The sequence below is a fragment of the Scomber scombrus genome, chromosome 1, assembly GCF_963691925.1.
Source record: "Scomber scombrus chromosome 1, fScoSco1.1, whole genome shotgun sequence".
NCBI classification, from domain to species: Eukaryota; Metazoa; Chordata; class Actinopteri; order Scombriformes; family Scombridae; genus Scomber; species Scomber scombrus.
In genome coordinates, this window is record NC_084970.1 from 2,350,686 (window position 1) to 2,369,178 (window position 18,493).

The window sequence follows — 18,493 nt, forward strand, 5'->3', positions numbered from 1 at the left end:
GCCGTGTTGTTTCGGTGATAAAAGTATTTCGGTGAAGATTTTCGGTGGCCGAATTTTCGGTGCATCCCTACTAAATACAGATAAAACCTGCATTTATACTCCATTCATTTACTGAGCAGCTGCTCTACACACCTTCTCCACATCATTACTAACAAAGTTAAAAAAAAAAAAATTGGTTTTGTTAGATATGATTTCCTGCATTCTGGTGGATTTTGAGGTGGCCTTTTGGAGATGGGCAATACCTAAATTCATTCAGATTCATAGTCTACATATGGCATTGGCCTTCACAAGTAAACTTTGGCTAAGTGACCAATCATGATTCAAGTTTCAGTTTTAAGGCGGCCCCAAACCATAAACTAGGCTAAAGTAGGGCGTAAATAATAACTGTATGTGCCTATAAGACATATTTTTGGATTTAAAATTAAGTTCATGGTTGCAAATATTTGATTATTATCCAATTCTAAAAGTGAATGAAAATTAATAGCAGAGTAGCAGAGTCAACTTTTCAAGGGGGCCCCTATGTATTTGGGGGCCCCAGGCAATTGGCAACTTATGCCTATGTTAAGTCAGCCTCTGACCCCAAACCCCAAACCTGATCCGACCTGTGCACACACAAAGAAAAATGCATTACCTGTCTCTATGAACGAATGAATCTGACAAGATATGGTTGGCGCAAACACTAACTATATAATTATTGGATACACCCGCCTTACTGGCAAAGCTTGCAACCTGGTTCCAAACATTTGATCTTTCTGGGTTTTTTGCATAGACTGTATATAAGAAATGGACGTAACATCCGTGACGTCACCCATTGGTTTGTGGACTGCTGCTCGGAAGCCAATAGTATCGGATCTGAGCAGCGCCATCTTGAAAATTTCAGGTGCATGCCGGGAAAAATAAAAACAGGGATTCTACTTATAAGGGCATCAGGAGGGGCATGAGGCGCCCTCCTGAACCTGTGAACCAATCAACCTATCAATCATGACGTAGCCACGCCCGAATGCATACCCTGCTTTATCGTCACATATAAAATCAGGGAGGCCAAAATTTCACAAATGAACATCATACTGCATTGAAGAAGGCTTTAAACTAGCGATTGAGACCATAAACACATTTTAACGTTTACTGAGGTTAGAAATCAAGTGAGAAGTTGGTGAATTCTCCATTGACTTGTATAGAGACGGAAGTCCTTTTGACACCAAAACAGTTGCCCCCTGGTGGCCTTTTGATAGAATGCAGTTTTAAGTTACTTCTGCATTGGCATCATTTCAGAGGACCGGAACTCCCCCCCTGGTTTTTTGAAGCAACCCTATTCATTGTGGAGAAATCTCTCTCACAATTTACACTGGAAATGGGGATCTAGTCATCATGTTAAGCTGATCTATGTTCTGAAATAGCAACATGTGCCGGTTAGGTGGCACGTTGTCCCATTAGAGCTCAGAGCAGCGTTGAAAACGCCAGTCGGGGCCCCCGACGGATAGAGTCTAGGGGAGTGGAGAAATTATTTACAATGTATCCAAATACATACTGTGCGCCACGCGCCTGCTGCAATTCTGAAGGCGTGGCGGCAATAACTAAGCCGTGGCAGCCCGCCCCGACAAAATGTACATAGAAGAAACCATGCAGTGTCTTCACCAGAGCTGGCTCACACTTTAGTTCACTCAATTTAAAATCAACTAGTTCACATTCGTAGGTCACAATTTTGAATTTTGAACTTTTTTGAGCAGCTCTGAGCTACTGTTTTTCATCCCATCCCTCCCCAGCCCTCAGTCATTGCTACTACCCACAAACCAAATGAATGACTGTATCCTACAATAGAATCACAGACAACATGGGAGATTTTATTTAGCCTGCATGAACAATATTAAACATGAGATTCATATGCTTACAGTTGCTTTTCTTTTTATATTAGTTTCCTGGAAATGTTCTTAGTGTGCTTGTACTGGCTTCATTACAGTCACTGACTGAAAGTGGTGCTAAAAAGAAAAGAAGTCAAAGTGGATGAGTAACTCAACACAGCTCTAGAAACTCACAAACACACAGCATTTAGATTTTAACATACACACATAACTTTAGAAGCTGCTTTCTGTGTGTTTTGGATGTAACAGTCAGATGCTTCACAGAGCAATATTCAGCAATTTTTAGCATCCTCTAAAAAGAAAAGAACTTCTAGTAAACAAACATAACATGTAGCTACACCTCTGCACACCCATACACTCATCTCCGGTATGTGATACCATTTGGCATCAGCAGGCTGGTTTCACTTGGGTTTAATTATTGGACCATCAGTGCTGAAGAGCCTCTCCACTGAGGAGAGCACTGTTGTACTTTATCAACAGCAGCATGCACTCAGCACACCCATCTGAGCTTTCAGCATCCAAATAAATGTCTGCTTCAGTTTTTCTTGGATTCTGTAGATTGTGGTGAAATCTAAAAAATGGATATTGCAGTGTGTTTGTTGTCATGGTCATCACTGGACTGGGATTGATTCTTCATCAGAAACAACAGGTTGACATTTTTGTTTCAACATCACCCAGTACTGCAGGCGTCTCTCATCATCTTCTACCTCGTTGATCTTGATTGTTGGCAGCAGCATAGTGTGTGTTCCTTCTTCTCAAACATGCCTTCCAGTCTTGTTCTCAGTCACTGCTTGATGTTCTGTATTACTAAAAGTATTTGGCCAATGGGGATGCAGCCCTGTAACACCCGCCCAGCAGGGCTCTGTGTCGGAACTGAAACAGAAAAAATTCACCAGAGAAATGTAAAACAAATTCCCCCAAAAGAGAAACCCTGATCATTAAAATAAAAGAGAGAATATTGTGATCACATGTAGCACTCTTATATTTTTATTGCAAGTTTTACCTTTTTGAAGTAGTATTTTTGGCTTCAATTTATTTTTACTCACTTGGAAGATTTTCTTCAATTATTATGACAAAAATTGAATTGAATATTTAAGCAGGCTGCTTTTAATTTGAAAGGGGGCAGTGCATGGCTGTAGTAGGGCTGCCAACAGAGAGGGCTCCAGCAAAACACAAAAAAAGTTGAACCTGGCTCAGCTTTTGTTTCAACATAACGTGAAGTCATCTAGCAAGCCGCTATGTCGGCCAATCACATTCATGCATTCTGTTGGATTACTTTAGAATGTGAATGTTTACCATGTGATTGTTTTAAATTCAAAATATTAAACAGTGACAACTTTCCAGAGCTGTAAAATCCTGTCTGTGTGTGATAAACCTTTACACACATGAATCTATTACTCTGGCTGGACCATTGTCTTACAGCACCTAGCAACAGCTCTGTTTTAATGCATTGCTCATATTGGTGTGAATGGCTGCTATGAGCCTGTTGTCTGTGGCCATGCAGGTCTTCATCTAACAGCTCACCGTCTTCATGTTTTATTCCTCCTTTTAATATCCAGGCAAACGTCCCTATTAAAGCCACCAAATCTACTCCAATGAAGTGAGAACATTTTAGTTAAAATGAAAGCGTAACCTCTCATTTGAAGCATCAATGCTTCATTCATTTTTTTAAATTGTAATTGTTTCTAATGTTCTTATTGTTTAATCTGCCTCTCTTCCACTGGTCTCTGAAGCAACTGTGGTGAGAACTGAGAATTGAAAATGAATGTAGTGGAAACACTGAAAATCTGAGCATTACATGCTTATCATGCTGTATGTAATTGCAGTAAACCACACTGTGCAGCTACTGTATTTATACAGCAAGTGGTCAAATGAGTACTTAACAAAAACAGAAGTAGAAATATTCATAAAAAACCCCAAAACACTTCTGAGGGAACCAAAATCATCACACATGCACACGTCACACAGGTACTTCCATTAACCAATTTTGACAAATCTGATTGGCTTGCAATAAAAAGTGATGATGTAGATTTGTTTAATTTGACTCAGAAGTGGGCTCAACATGGATATTAACCCACTAATAACTGATAATAGCACAAATAGCATCTATTCTGTTGGTGTGTAGACCTTAATGACCACATTGCATTACCTATAATGGAAGTATGAGACAGTTGTTAGAGTTTTTCACACTCCCACCTGTGCTCCATTTAAGCTTGAGTTACTGATTCATGTGTGTTCATGAGTGTTAAATGTTTAAATACGAGTTGTGTATTTGTGTAATGATGTCTTTATGTGTCTGTGTCTGTGTTGTGGGTTCTGTGTGTGTATGTTAGCAGTAGTAGTGCGAGGTCCTGGATGGATAGCCTGGACCATGAAACCCTGTATGTGTCTCCAGAGCAGACGGGACAGCCCACTCTCCCCAGCCCTACCTCGGAAGTCTCCAACTTGGCACTAGGGGGGTAAGGATCTCTGAGCCTGTGGTACTCTGTTCTTTCTATCTGTTGGAAGCATGAGAAGGGAAATACAACCCATTCATCATTTTCACACATTAGATGTAACAATTGCTTAAATAAGAAAAGAATACAATAACTGTCCATCGTGTAAACCTGACCAAGCGGTACCATAGTTTGGTACATTGAAGCATTTGTAAATGAGCAAGTTCACTACTAAGCATAGACAGAGAGGGCACACATTAAGCACCTCTACAGCTAAATCTATTTCCCATAAGTCTTTTTTTACTCAGATCAAAATCATAAAACATGTACAAGGTAACCAAATACATTTGGATGTGAGCAGATCATCATCATGTGGCATCTCCAACTCTCATCCCACCACTTGTAGAAGCTTTACAACATTATCTCTGTACAATAATCGCACACAAGACAAGTTTTTCAAGGGCAGCTCTACTTCTGTCACATGATGTGAGCTCTAAGGATGATGTACCTGTGGATGGGGGATCCACCCTCTTGAAGCTGTCCAGATAAGCTTGTACATCACTTTCATCATCGAAAATGATCATAAAGTGAACTGTGCTGTCAGTCCAACATACACAATGACAGGACGATGAGTTGAGATTGCAGTTTAACTCCTAAAGTAAAGTGATTTGCTGGATATGAATCTATTGACCCATGCAGATGGCGTGAATGAAAATGTAAAGTATAGAAGCTCACTGGTCAGATCATTACTGCGGCAGTTTATAGTTTATTAAACAGATTGTATTGTTCATAAGAGATGAATATAGAGCTGCTGTTGTGACTTTCACTTACAACTGACCAGGACACTTTTCACACAGGAAACAGACTTGTTTGATTGTCATTGGGTTAACATAAACGTAACCAAAAGTTGCGTGTGTGTGAACAGGCTTACAAACACTCCTGGAGTTCATCTCACTCCATAGGTGCTGTTGTGTTTGTGTGTGTGCTGTGAGGTGCACAAAAACCAAAGCCGGTGTCATATGACATTTGCTCCCTTCCGTTTTTTACACACACAAATCACATACAAACCACCGCAGCCTGTAGGACAACAGGGCCAACACAGCCCCCCTCGGGCCGGAACCTAATTGTTAGCCCCTGGTGTGGCTAGTCCAGGGATTAGCTGTTGGCTGGGGAGTGCTATTCACTCCCTCTTTCATTCCCTCTGCCCACTGGGCCTTATCAGCATCAATCTGACACCCTGTTTATCTGACGCTGCAGCCAGATCTGCTGGCCTAGGAGAAATGTTCACAAAGGCCATGGGTCATCAGCACTTTGATTGTGGGACCCCAAATGTCCATTACTCGCTCTGGCCCCAGTGATCCCAGCAGCTCTCTGTCTCCATGATATCCAAGCAGTGGTTGGTCCCAGTCCCAGAACCTGGAAAGCCAACCTGAAGGCCTGTCACTTTGTGTCTGTCATTTGTTCTCTTCTTCCATCTTTAACGCAGCCGTTTCCTCGGTTAGATTTTCTTTGTTGTGTTTGTGTTCCAGCAGGCAGGTTCTCCATGTGGATTGGTTTGTTGCAGCACACTGTTTGTCTCTGCCTTTTGTGCACTGTCCACTGTCTCATTATACCAGTCGCCAGGGACTTACCTACAAGTGTATGATCTGGACTTTACCACCACCATCTGATCACTGTGTCCATTTAGCTTCACTGTCTCAAAGAAGAAAGAAAAAGAAAGTGATTTTGCCATCATGGCTTCTTTTAAGCTGGATTTTCTTCCTGAGATGATGGTGGACCATTGCTCTTTGAATTCTAGTCCTGTGTAAGTATAACTCCCTCTGATCGGCTTTGTAAGTATTGTATGTAATCCAAAAGTTGTCTTGTGTCTCTGAAAATTCTCTAATTGGTCTATTTTTATTGTGATCTGGTATTTAATATAGAGCCCAATAATAATAATGATGAGTGGCGGTGTTGTAGTGTGTCCAGGTAAGGGTTAGGGTTTTTGCCTTAGAACAAGATGTTCCTCCTTTCCTGTTAGTTTGTTTTCTCTTTGCGGTTTTGTCAAAGCTTCCTGATGTATGTAAAGTTTAGGTTTAGTATGAAGTCTGTTTTATTCTCACAATTATTTTCCCCTTTGTACTGACAGACATGAGTAAAAGGCTCTCTAGTATTAAAGCTACTGGGCACGCGTTGAAGTTGCTGCTTGCTTTTCACTGGAATATTGAATTCACTGACGTCTGAACAGTTTTTCTGTAGCTGTAAAGCTGCTGACTCTTTCAAGTTTCTACAAGAATTTTCTGCAAAATGTGGTTGGAGCCTTTAGTAACCATAACTGAGTGTATATTGATATCAAGGTCTTTAATCTCTAAGTGCATGATTGGATTTGCGATGTTTAAATCATGAAGACACCCAAGTTGTTATGGTGATGCGTGATGTGTGTGTGATGATGATGATTATAGTTTGAGTGACGGACTTCAGGCATGGTATTAGGAGATGAGATAGTTATGATGTGTTGATCTTTAAGAGAACTACAGATAAACTTTTTATTTACTGGTGTTTTTAGCTGATGCTTAAAACTTCTTCTAGAATTTAGTTGAGTTTTAACACGCACACACACACACACACACACACACACACACTCACACACACTCACACCTTGTTAAATGACAGCATGTTTTTGGATGGGTCAGTCTTTGTCTTTTGCAAATACTGGCAGAAGATGAACGTGACTTTATTCTATATTTCCATATTTACTAAAACCAGTTCTACTGCTGGTGTTTGACACTTTGCATGCAGGCTTGAAGTCTGTTTGCTTTGTTGGAAAGGATCATTGTTAGGATGATACGCCCAGTTTGTTTTGTTCTTTGTGATGTTTGTAACGTACATCAGCTGTTATCATGATTTTTATATTAACAATGGGAAATAGTAACAGTTCTCCTCAGTTCTGCACAGCGTATTGTGTTTTTCACTGTTCTGGTTTGAATGTTCATTCCCTGCTAAAACCAGGCTGATACACTGGTGGAACCATGTTATCGGCTGATTTAGACTAATTGCAAATAACTCGTTATCTGTGTTTGTAATGGCCATTAAGTTACAAGAAATGAAAGTAATGGAAAGCCAAAGATAGGTGAATGAGCTATGACTTATGTAGTTAGTTCACTAATGGTGTTTCTTTTATGGCTTTCGGGGTAGAACCATGCTGCATGCAGTGGAACACAGAGAGGTCAAATCAGTATGTGATCTGTTGGAGATGTGCTGTTTGCAGTAAATGCAGAAAGAAGCTGTTGTCTGCAGGTCTTTATCTAACATTTCACTGTGGCTGTCTGTGATTTGACTATTCCTCCTGCAGTGTAACTGATCTGCTGACCCAAATCTTTTTTTATTGAAGAGTAGCTGTAGTGATCCCTGTCAGTAAACAGGAGCTGTCATGGTTCTCCCCTGCTGTCAGGCTGTAGTGGAAACACAGTGACCCAGGATAATGGAAAAACTCTGTTATGTGCACTACAACCTCACTGTCTTCACTCACACTCATCTCTGTGAGTTCAATGAAAGCATTACAGATACATACATGTAGATGCAGCATTGGGTGCTGCTAGTCATATGATAGCTCTTAAAGCTATCATAACTCTCTGAAAGTCATTATGTTTAGAATGATGGCTGTCATACCAAAGTTCTGCTGATATTGCTGCATTAAATCAAAGTTGAGCCTTGCTTTTCAAATAATTTTTTAAGTACTTATGTTTTCTTATATTAAGAGTTTTTTTATTGTAAAGTGAAGATGAGTTGTGTGCACTGCATGTTTGTACATGTATATGAGGTGTCAGATAACCATGGAACAACAAACACTACTTTACAGAGCTGTTGGTGCACAGTTTGGACTTTGTCTTTGTGGTAAAAGCTGCTCACAGTCAGACATATGAAACTAAAGTGCTGGTTGTCTGTGCCATCCTAAGTTTCCACAATATGCTCAGCAGGATCAAACGGCTCTTCCACAGTGACAACGCTATATTAAATTCAACATGATGGTGAAAGTAGAACAACTTGTCTGTTAAATGTTATTCCTCATTCTTTGGTATTAGCATTTCCCTCAGTAGCACATCCACACTCATCACAATGTCTGGTATTCCCTATTTATTGTGTAAAGCAGATAGATTAGTTATCATTTAAAATGCTGGAATGTTATGTAGCTCTACTCTGTGCTCTGTCCAACATGCCTCCAGCAGTGACCAAGCTCACATACGCCAACTGTACTGACCTGCTCAGTACTGAACTTCACATAGACACGGTTAGAGACTAGCTGGTGAACACAGTGGAGCGTTTAGCATTTAAAAAAACATATTCTCAGATCTCATGATGTTGTTTCTTCTTGTCTGGATGTTAAGATAAGCACCTTTTTGTGAACACATTTATTATATCAACTTTTTGAGGTGATAATTCATCACTGTTTTGTTTCCAGTATTGCCACACCTGAAGGATAAGCACTAAATAACAAATACTTGCATTTCTTACGTCTGAAGAAGTGTTTAGGAGCGAGTAGATTGTGTAGCTGAACATTTATTCCAATGATTTCCTAAATTCATAAAAATGCTGAATAGCTCTGAATATTTAAAGTCCCTCTCCACTCATAAAGCTGTTTTACTTATTGTTTGTTCACTTGGATCAAGGCAGGAATTCTAACATGGAACCCAGCTAGTTTAGCGTGAACTGGTTGTTAAAAGAAAGTTGCACATATTCCTGCATAGTGTTAGCTAGTTAACTATGAACAATGAAAACGTATCAACCAATCAGACCTCACAGCAAATCATCTATCTCTATGTACGTTCATACCAGGCGGGGAGTTCCGGTCCTCTGAAATGATGCCAACGTGAAAGTAACTTAAAACTGCATTCTATCAAAAGGCCACCAGGGGGCGACTGTTTTGGTGTCAAAAGGACTTCCGTCTCTATACAAGTCAATGGAGAATTCACCAACTTCTCACTTGATTTATAACCTCAGTAAACGTTAAAATGTGTTTATGGTCTCAATCGCTAGTTTAAAGCCTTCTTCAATGCAGTATGATTTTAATTTGTGAAATGTTGGCCTCCCTGATTTTATATTTGACGATAAAGCAGGGTATGCATTAGGGCGTGGCTACGTCCTGATTGACAGGTTGATTGGTTCACAGGTTCAGGAGGGCGCCTCATGCCCCCTCCTGAACCGAAGTAGAATCCGTGTTTTTATTTTTCCCGGCATGCACTGGAAATTTTCAAGATGGCGCTGCCCAGATCCGATACTATTGGCTTAGGAGCAGCAGTCCACAAACCAATGGGTGACGTCACGGATGTTACGTCCATTTCTTATATACAACCTATGGTTCACACACACACACACACACACACACACACACACACACACACACACACACACACACACACACACTCACACACACACACACTCGCAGCTATCCTTGAGAAGTTTGTCATCAGTGTGTTTCATGTTTAAAATGTGTAAGCCCATTTATAGACTTTATTTAATCATCAGAAACAGAAGAATAACAATTAAGATATGTCATTGTTCACTTTGAAAAAAAAATCAATCAGACAGCATTTCATGGAAAAGTCAAACATTCAGTGTAGAGTTTTAATAGACTCTATTGTTTTTCAATACACTGACTTCTCATTGTTGATGTAATTATCACTTACATGTACTTTGGGCTTTGTGCCTTTATTTTGATAGTAGGTGTCAGAAATGCCGACAGGAAACAGGGAGAGAGAGAGGGGGATGACCTGCAGCATAGGTCCCCTGCTGTAATCGTACTAGAGACGCTGCCTTTATGTGGCATGTGCAGTAACCACTTCACTACCAAGGTGCTCCACACCATAAGTGCTGGACTTGCTGCCACCGTTTTTATCCATGCTGCCACCATAACTGTGGGTTTATCAAAGGTCAAAGTGGCCTTGTCCTACAAATGACTTCAGTCCAGGCCTATTGGATTTTTGAGTGTCACTGTGCAGAGTTTGACAGTAGAAGGCTGAATGGAGACAGTTTCTCTTTGCTCACCTTTAGTATCAGTTGAAATTTGGTCTGGATTTACACCTCTAGGAACGGTGGTGTGAATTTATCACTTGCCCTAGTCAGTGATTTCAGTTGAATCTGGACAATATGTGGGTGATTTTTTTCCCCCACCTCAGTGATAATTCCAGGTGAACTGACCTCCAGTCTTTTGTAGTCCTGGTTGTGTAATCCCTGACTTTATTATGCTAGCTGCTGTTCCTTCTATCAACTCTGTGTGACATTTGACTTTAGTGTGAAAATGAGGGAAGTTGAAAATAATATTGCTTATCAGATAGAAACATGTTGAAGTCACTTCATCATGTAAGCCTATTTGAGAATGAATTTTACAGTGAAAAATGAAAGGCATCAGGAGAGTGAGACCCTGTGAGATCATCAGATAAAAACTTGTAACGCCCATGTTCATGTCTATTAGAAACCACATAATGTGATTTAGCAGGTAAAATGCAGTCTGGAACGATGAGTTCAATAACTGAGGGAGCACAGTGAATATTTTAAACTGTCCTGTCCTGTTTATCCTGTCCAAATTGGGCTTAAAGGGAAACTATTATATTTTCAACCTAGATCCTATTTTCCCATCATTTTGTGTCTAAGTGACTAATGTGGACAACAATTTTTAAATTGGTCCAGTATTGAGCGAGAGTGCTGCAGCTGGCAGGTGCCAAACAGGCTTCAATGTAATTCAACAGTGTCATTTCTCTAACGTGCTCATGTTCTTTACTAAATATCTCCATACAAATTGACTGTACTTCTATAGTACTTTTCTAGTCTTTTTGACTAATCAAAGTGCTTTTACAATATATGTCTCATTCACCCATTCACACACATTCATACACTGATGACAGGAGCTACCACACAGGGGGCCAACCTGCTCATCAGGAGGAAACTAACCATTCATACACATTCACACACCGTTGACACAATTTTCCAATTGGTGGATGACCGCTCTACCTCCTGAGCCACACCCGCCCCGCCTTAATGTGATAAGTATACTTAGCTCATAATAACAATGAGTAGAATATGTGATGAATATTTTATGAAGTTGATAATCAGCATCATAAAAAAAGGAATGAAAAACATGATGAGATCATCCCTGCTTTCCTTCATATCTCTGTCAGTTCCACTTCAATCCACTTTACTTCAATTTTGTCATTGAAACATCAGCTATTTGACTGCAATGTGTACCTGGATGTTGGTGTCATGGTTTCGGTATGTTTTCAGTACAGCAGAAACAAGGAAAAGTAGAAAATAACATTGTCTTTGATTTTAAAAAAATGTAAACACCCAACAATGGCTCATTGGCCAACACTATTACTGCCACAGTCTAAACTAATACACAGTTTTTCCACAATGAAAAGGAAGGACACCTGCTCACAGCTGTTTTATGTTGATTTATGCTCTAACTGTATATAAAGTAATGTAAACTAGCTCCACCTCCAGCAGCTACAACAGTAACATGCTGCTCTAACACTGATGCTTCACTATTTAATGATTCATTATGTAATAATATATACAAAATATAGAAATATTAACAGCTGTGTTAAAAGTCCATGTAATTGAGAGTTGCGGCTGCCTTATTTGAGACGGATCTTCCCTCTGTGTTTGGTGAATGTACTCTCTGTCTGTAACCTGTGTGCAGCCTTGGCTCGGTCTCCCCCCAGATTTGAATGATCAGTCTAACTTACTTTGACACAGTGTATCCTTGGTACGACTGCATGCACCGAACTGTAACATTCAGGACCAATACGTGCACCATTAAACCCTTATTTTTGACATATCTACCCGACATGCTGTCTTTGAGGTGTTGCAGTTAGTTTAGGGAATCAACATGTTTGTTTCTAGTTTCCATCTAATGCTCTCATATATGTCTTTTGAAGTGGGAAGAAGATGAATGGATCTCTGGACCACCCTGACCAACCAGACGTGGATGCCATTAAAATGTTTGTGGGCCAGATTCCACGGTCCTGGTCCGAGGAGCAGCTACGTGAGCTCTTTGAGCCTTATGGAGCCGTCTATGAGATCAACGTTCTCCGAGACCGCAGCCAGAATCCACCACAGAGCAAAGGTCAGCCTGTAGTGACACACAAACAAACATATGCAGGAAAGAAAAACTACAGTTTAAAATAAATAGAAGATGCTAAAACTGACATTATGAGGTAGTATGCTACAATAGGTGGCTTATTGTATGAATATAGAATCGTCAAATGTATAACCCTTACATTTAGCAGTGTAGTATGTTATTTCTGGATAAAAATATTAAGTTTGTAGCCACAACTAGATGGACTATGGACTATCTCTTAACCTTTTCTGAACAACTTCATTTTCAGATAAAAGGAGGTTTTGGCTTGTTTTTGTGTGTAATCTTTCTTTTAGGACAGAGAAAACACATTTTTTAACCCTTACATACTGTACTGATTCATAATTTAGTCTACACTAATTCACATTCATAAATTACCCATTAATAAATGTTTGATTAATCTTATGTGAAAAAAGACATTCACACACATTAATCCCTATTTTATGGTCCAGTAGAACATTTTATAGAATATGAAGGATACAACATGTTATAATGCTGATTTTTGCATTTGTTTAATAAACGCAGGTCAAATTTGTACATTTGCATTTATCAAAATATGTATCAGCTGTACTAAAAAAAGTATGCATTTTACACATTAAGAAAAGTCTAGCTAACAGAAATGTGTATATGGTGTTTTTACAGCTCTCACATGTAAAAAATAAAATACAATAAAAAGGGTCAAATTTGACCCTGTATACTATGTACAAGTTAAAAAAAAGAGACTTATTTTCATTTAAACCAGAAAAGGTATAACTCCTTATTCTCTACACACATTACACTTTTAAGGTTGAAGCAGTGTTTTTGTTTTTAAATTGTAGCATGACTGATTACGTTGTATCCTTGTCTCCCCTGTGTTAATACAATTCTCATATATATATATATCTTTTTTTTATTTTTATTAATAAAGACCTCATAATGGCCTAGTGATATTACTGCCAGTCTGTTCTAGGCCCCACCATATAGCACATAAGCTAACACCAATTCTAGTAACATAGTCAAATGTGTAATGCTGCTGTGTTTTTCATTCTCCTGACAGGCTGCTGTTTTATAACGTATTACACTCGCAAATCAGCCTTGGAAGCACAGAATGCTCTGCACAACATGAAGATTCTGCCAGGGGTAGGTGACAGCTCCCTTCATCTGCACTTTCAATGCATGCTGATTGTTATGGAAGCCCTGGGCTTCTTCTCTGTGGCTGACCATTAACAGATGTATCAAAGGTAGGAAGCAGCTTCAGCATAGAGTATGGAATGTGAACATGAACAGACCATCATTATACATAGCTTTGTCATTTGTGCCTTTTTTTCCTTCCTTACTCAGTTCTTCCTTTCTGCCTTCCTTCCTTCCTTTATTCCTTACTTCCTGCCTTCAGTCCTTCCTGTCTTCATTTCTTCCTTCCTTCCTTTCTGCCTTCATTCCTTCCTGTCTTCATTTCTTCCTTCCTTCCTTTCTGACTTCATTCCTTCCTGTCTTCATTCCTTCCTTCCTTCCTTTCTGCCTTCATTCCTCCCTTCCTGCCTTCTACTTCTGTCTCTTTGTGAACAAAGACTGGCAGTATGTTCCACAGCTGCTTTCACCTGAAAAGCATCAAACTGTGTGGTCTCATGCAATAAGATTTCTGCATTCTTTAGGAACGTTCTCTCAGTGGTTTCATGGTAGTAACTGACTGAATTGATACAAGTATTGTTCTGAAAAATGATTTAAAAAAATGCAATATAATACAGGTGTGAAACTTTCATCACCTTATATGGGACATATACTTTTTTTTTTGCATTATTTCAATACAGTTTATGTTACATACTGTATGTGTTCCCTATGCCTCTTTGAAGTCACATGCCTCTTTGTGAAATGTCAGGACTTGAGCCTGCTCTGAATGTGTTGATTGCACTGTCACCACTACTTCCTCCTTGTGACTGATTGTTCACTCATGCCCAAAGATGGCCTTCTGTTCTGTAGCCTTTGTTGGTAAAGTTGTTCCATCGGTTGTTCACGTTGTCCTCTCACATACTCAGATTGTATCATGCACAGATGTATTTGAGTAGTTTCCTTTAAAGAGTGAAAAAAAATAAGTGGAACCACCACAAGTGAATTGTCCTGCAGATTTCAACAATCATTTCATTTTAACACACAGTACCTGAGTCTAGTAGACTTAGTCATAGCAGCACAACAGCCAGCCCAGGCAGTGCTGTTCCACTGGTAGAAGAAGAACTCATTCAAAACATGTTCTTTTGGCACAACATCAGTTCAGTGACATCTATTCGGAGCAAATGTGCAGCAATAATAGAATAATGCTAAATGTCAATTAAACACTCTCCATTTAGAATACTTGTTTAAACCACAACGAAAATTTAAGATGTGGTTAAAGGAGGAACATCAGTGAATAGTAACATCAGGGTACTTGGTAAATGGACTGCATTTATATAGCGCCTTTCTAGTCATTCACCCATTCACACACATCAATGTATGTGCAACCATAAGGAGCAATTTGGGGCTCAGTATCTTACCCAAGGAACAATCTCATTCTGATTCTGGACAACCCGCTCTACCTCCTGAACCACAGTCTCCCTGATTCTTGCAGTATCTATTCACAGCTGCAACACACACACACACACACACAAACACAAACACAACACACACACACACACACACACACACACACACACACACACACACACACACACACACACACACACACACACACACACACACACACACACACACACACACACACACCTCTAGACACATCAGGCTGGTTAGTTATAACTCAGTATCCTTTTTATGTGGGACACATCAGATTGCTGAGGCTTATCAATTCTGTGTCCCATTGCAGTGGCATCTCATGGTTTAGTCGTTGAATCCATCACAGTGCAAATGCTGCTGTCACATTCAGAAAGATAAATACAGCGTTGGGCTGATGTGGTCATGGATCTGGCTGCAGATGTGTCATGCTGAGTGTTCACTGCACTGATGATTCTCTGAAGAAGTGTCTCTCCAGTTGTTGAGCTGCTGTTGCAATTCATTTTTCTGAATCTTTGTTGTGTTTCAGAGTTATGTGACCAGTGATGTGACTGGCTAGGTGTATTTATTCATCACCAAACCCTCCATCTGTATTAAACTGCTGCACATACAGGAACCAAAATAACTGTTGCCCAGCCCGTACACCCAAAAAACTTACTCTTAATTCAATTCATTAAAGATACAGCCCTAAATTACATTCCACCACTGGAACTGCAGGCTGACAGGTGAGCTCTGCTGCAGTGAACAGACTGACTGTAAGTTCAAGAGCTGATCTAAAATAACAGTATAAGTACAAGTGAATGTTTTGGGAAGCTTTAAAGAAAGGTTGAAGCATAATTGAATTGAAAATAGAGAGTAGACAGGTGCTTCAGGCAGAATAAATCACATTTATTTCCTGTAACATTTCTAAATAGCTATTCTTTATCTCTACATTTTTAAATATGAACTGTATTCCTATAAGTCACTTAGCAGTGGGTAGAAAACCAAACGTGTATGCATCCCGCCTACAAACCATCTTTGAAACGTGATCACAAGGAAGTGCTGTCTCATTTATTAGCCAACATTACAGAAATGCATTACATCTCTGATATGCAGTTCTCATCATTGGGAGTACTAATGTGTTGTTTGTTGCCTTGTTCAGATGCACCACCCAATCCAGATGAAGCCAGCTGACAGTGAGAAAAACAATGGTAAGGAGTCTCCATCATTTCTGTCTGTTGTCTCTGTCCTTTGATACTCACAGACAACTCTGTGCCAATTCCCCTGCTATGATAATGATAACCCTAATAAAGCATATTACTTTTAATAGTCACACTAATTAGACTTGTGAACCTGTTGAATTACATCATCTATTAAGTGATGCTGTTGCCAACCTGTGAGTTAATGAATATAGTTTGGGGAAACAGTTATTCTCACTAGGTAGATAGATGAACCCTGCAGCATGCTTCAGTATGCTGTATTTGGTGATATACATCACGGGTTATCTACATCAACCAGTATTTCATTATAGTGAGTTCTTGGTTGGACTCATGATTGAGTCACTTACAGCAGGCATGTGGACTGATCTGAAGCAGACAGAGGCTGTGTCTGGTTATTAGACAGGTAGACATTTAATACTTCTCTCGGATGTGCTTGTAGCTGAGTATAATGCAGCTTGGTCTCGTCTTGCCATGTGTCTGAAATACTCCCTATTTTAAAAATGTATTTTCCATTATTGCATGTTTTTCTGCTGTTAGTAGATCTGAGCTTTGTCTATACTAATGTGGATACATCAAAAACTAGTATTCATCTCTTTAGTGAGTTCCCTTCACCTGCTGTATTCGTGTTATGTGAATATATCTTATTATATCTTGTTTTAATTTTTTATGCTGCATTGGACTGCTCAAACAGCGTTACTTGCAATGACAATAAAGATCGATCTATCTATTCTATTCTAAAGAGCTGCATGATTAAGTTGATCCTCAGTAGTGTGGACATGGCTTTAAATATTTGAATGCTGCTGACAAAGTAAATTGAGCAGACCTTACTGTGAGGTTCACACAGCTCAGCTGTTAGAAAGTATTTTCCAAAACTTCAATGATGTTCCAAAATTACTTTCAGAATGCAAGTCAATCCAAATGGTGATGGCCCACTCATTACATGGCATGAATTACAAAAGAGCCACAGTTAAACATATGTGCTTGTTGAATGTTGTAATGCACTATTTACCTTGACACAGAGCAGGTGTGTTTGATGTTCTATTGTGCCGAATACAGCAGTGGAAGACAGGAAGCTGTTTATTGGAATGATCTCCAAGAAGTGTAACGAGAACGACATAAGATTGATGTTCTCACCGTATGGACAGATAGAGGAGTGCCGAATACTTCGAGGCCCTGATGGACTCAGCCGTGGTAAGGCATATTCTGTTCTTATACATGTAACATATATATACACACACACACACACACACACACATTTTTCTATAAGCAGGCTGACTGTTGCATGACTCGCAGCTATCCTTGAGACGTTTGTCATCAGTGTGTTTCATGTTTAAAATGTGTAAGCCCATTTATAGACTTTATTTAATCATCAGAAACAGAAGAATAACAATTAAGATATGTCATTGTTCACTTTGAAAAAAAAATCAATCAGACAGCATTTCATGGAAAAGTCAAACATTCAGTGTAGAGTTTTAATAGACTCCTTTGGGCTTTGTGCCTTTATTTTGATAGTAGGTGTCAGATATGCTGACAGGAAACATGGAGAGAGAGAGGGGGATGACCTGCAGCATAGGTCCCCTGGAATATTAGGAAGGTTCCTTTTGAAGTTTAATAGGTTACAGATTACTGGTTACCCTGTTAAAAATGTAACGTACTAATTATGTCATCAACATTGTGGAGGTACTGATTCACCAGCCTTTAACTGATTAGAAAGAAGTCTGAGCACCAGAAACCATGAAGGGATATTCACACAAAGCATAATCTTTAAAATAATACATTTAGTGTTGTGTCCCATCTTTTGATTTGTGTTCAGCAAGTGTATTTATTGAGTGTATATTCTTATATCCTGTGTATTATAGTCAAAACCATCAAACCATCACTAGTGACTTTTCATCATGTCTTTGGAACATCCAGACATTACAATGACCACATTTAAACCTTCACTTGCTGAATTGAATTACGTCGGATATGCCTGCAGTTATGCAGGAGGTGCACATACTGACTGGTGAAAAGGATGATGATGATGATGATGAAGATGATGAAGAGGGATGGGTAGATGCTCCAGTAAAGCCATCATTTTCCATAGACATTCACCCTTTTTGGAATTTAGAATGCTTATGACTTCTGTCTACATCCCCAGTTTGTAAAGCTTCTCCCAAACAGGAACGGTCTGACACTGATTTATCCATTTTTGCTAATGCTGTAGAGTGTGAAACTTGTATTCAAAAACACAGTGGACTGGCAGCGTGAGTGACTTTCAAACAGTACAACGGGCATACCTATCGATAAGGCTCTAAAATGTGTACCATTCAGATAGCTAATAGAGAAAACAAGTAACCATTTGATGGCAGAGGCAGACAAAATCACTAAAGA

The 18,493-nt window shown here is 39.4% G+C and overlaps 1 protein-coding gene across 8 annotated transcripts in view; it reads left to right on the plus strand.

The window, feature by feature from the left end:
* Nucleotides 1–18,493, plus strand: part of celf1 (cugbp, Elav-like family member 1) — a 38,548-nt gene that overhangs the window by 5,492 nt on the left and 14,563 nt on the right. For 5 of the 8 annotated variants that reach the window (XR_009925172.1, XR_009925173.1, XM_062419165.1 and 2 more), the window contains exons 2-6: nt 4,193–4,318; nt 12,205–12,392; nt 13,441–13,523; nt 16,063–16,111; nt 17,177–17,311. Coding sequence is in view for 6 of the 8 variants with exons in the window: in XM_062419165.1 (XP_062275149.1) it covers nt 4,215–4,318; nt 12,205–12,392; nt 13,441–13,523; nt 16,063–16,111; nt 17,177–17,311 (559 nt within the window). In the remaining 2 variants the exon portion in view is untranslated. Of the gene's footprint in view, nt 1–4,192; nt 4,319–6,015; nt 6,099–12,204; nt 12,393–13,440; nt 13,524–16,062; nt 16,112–17,176; nt 17,312–18,493 lie in introns of those variants that run through there. The other 3 variants (XM_062419182.1, XM_062419214.1, XM_062419204.1) reach the window with 3 other exon arrangements.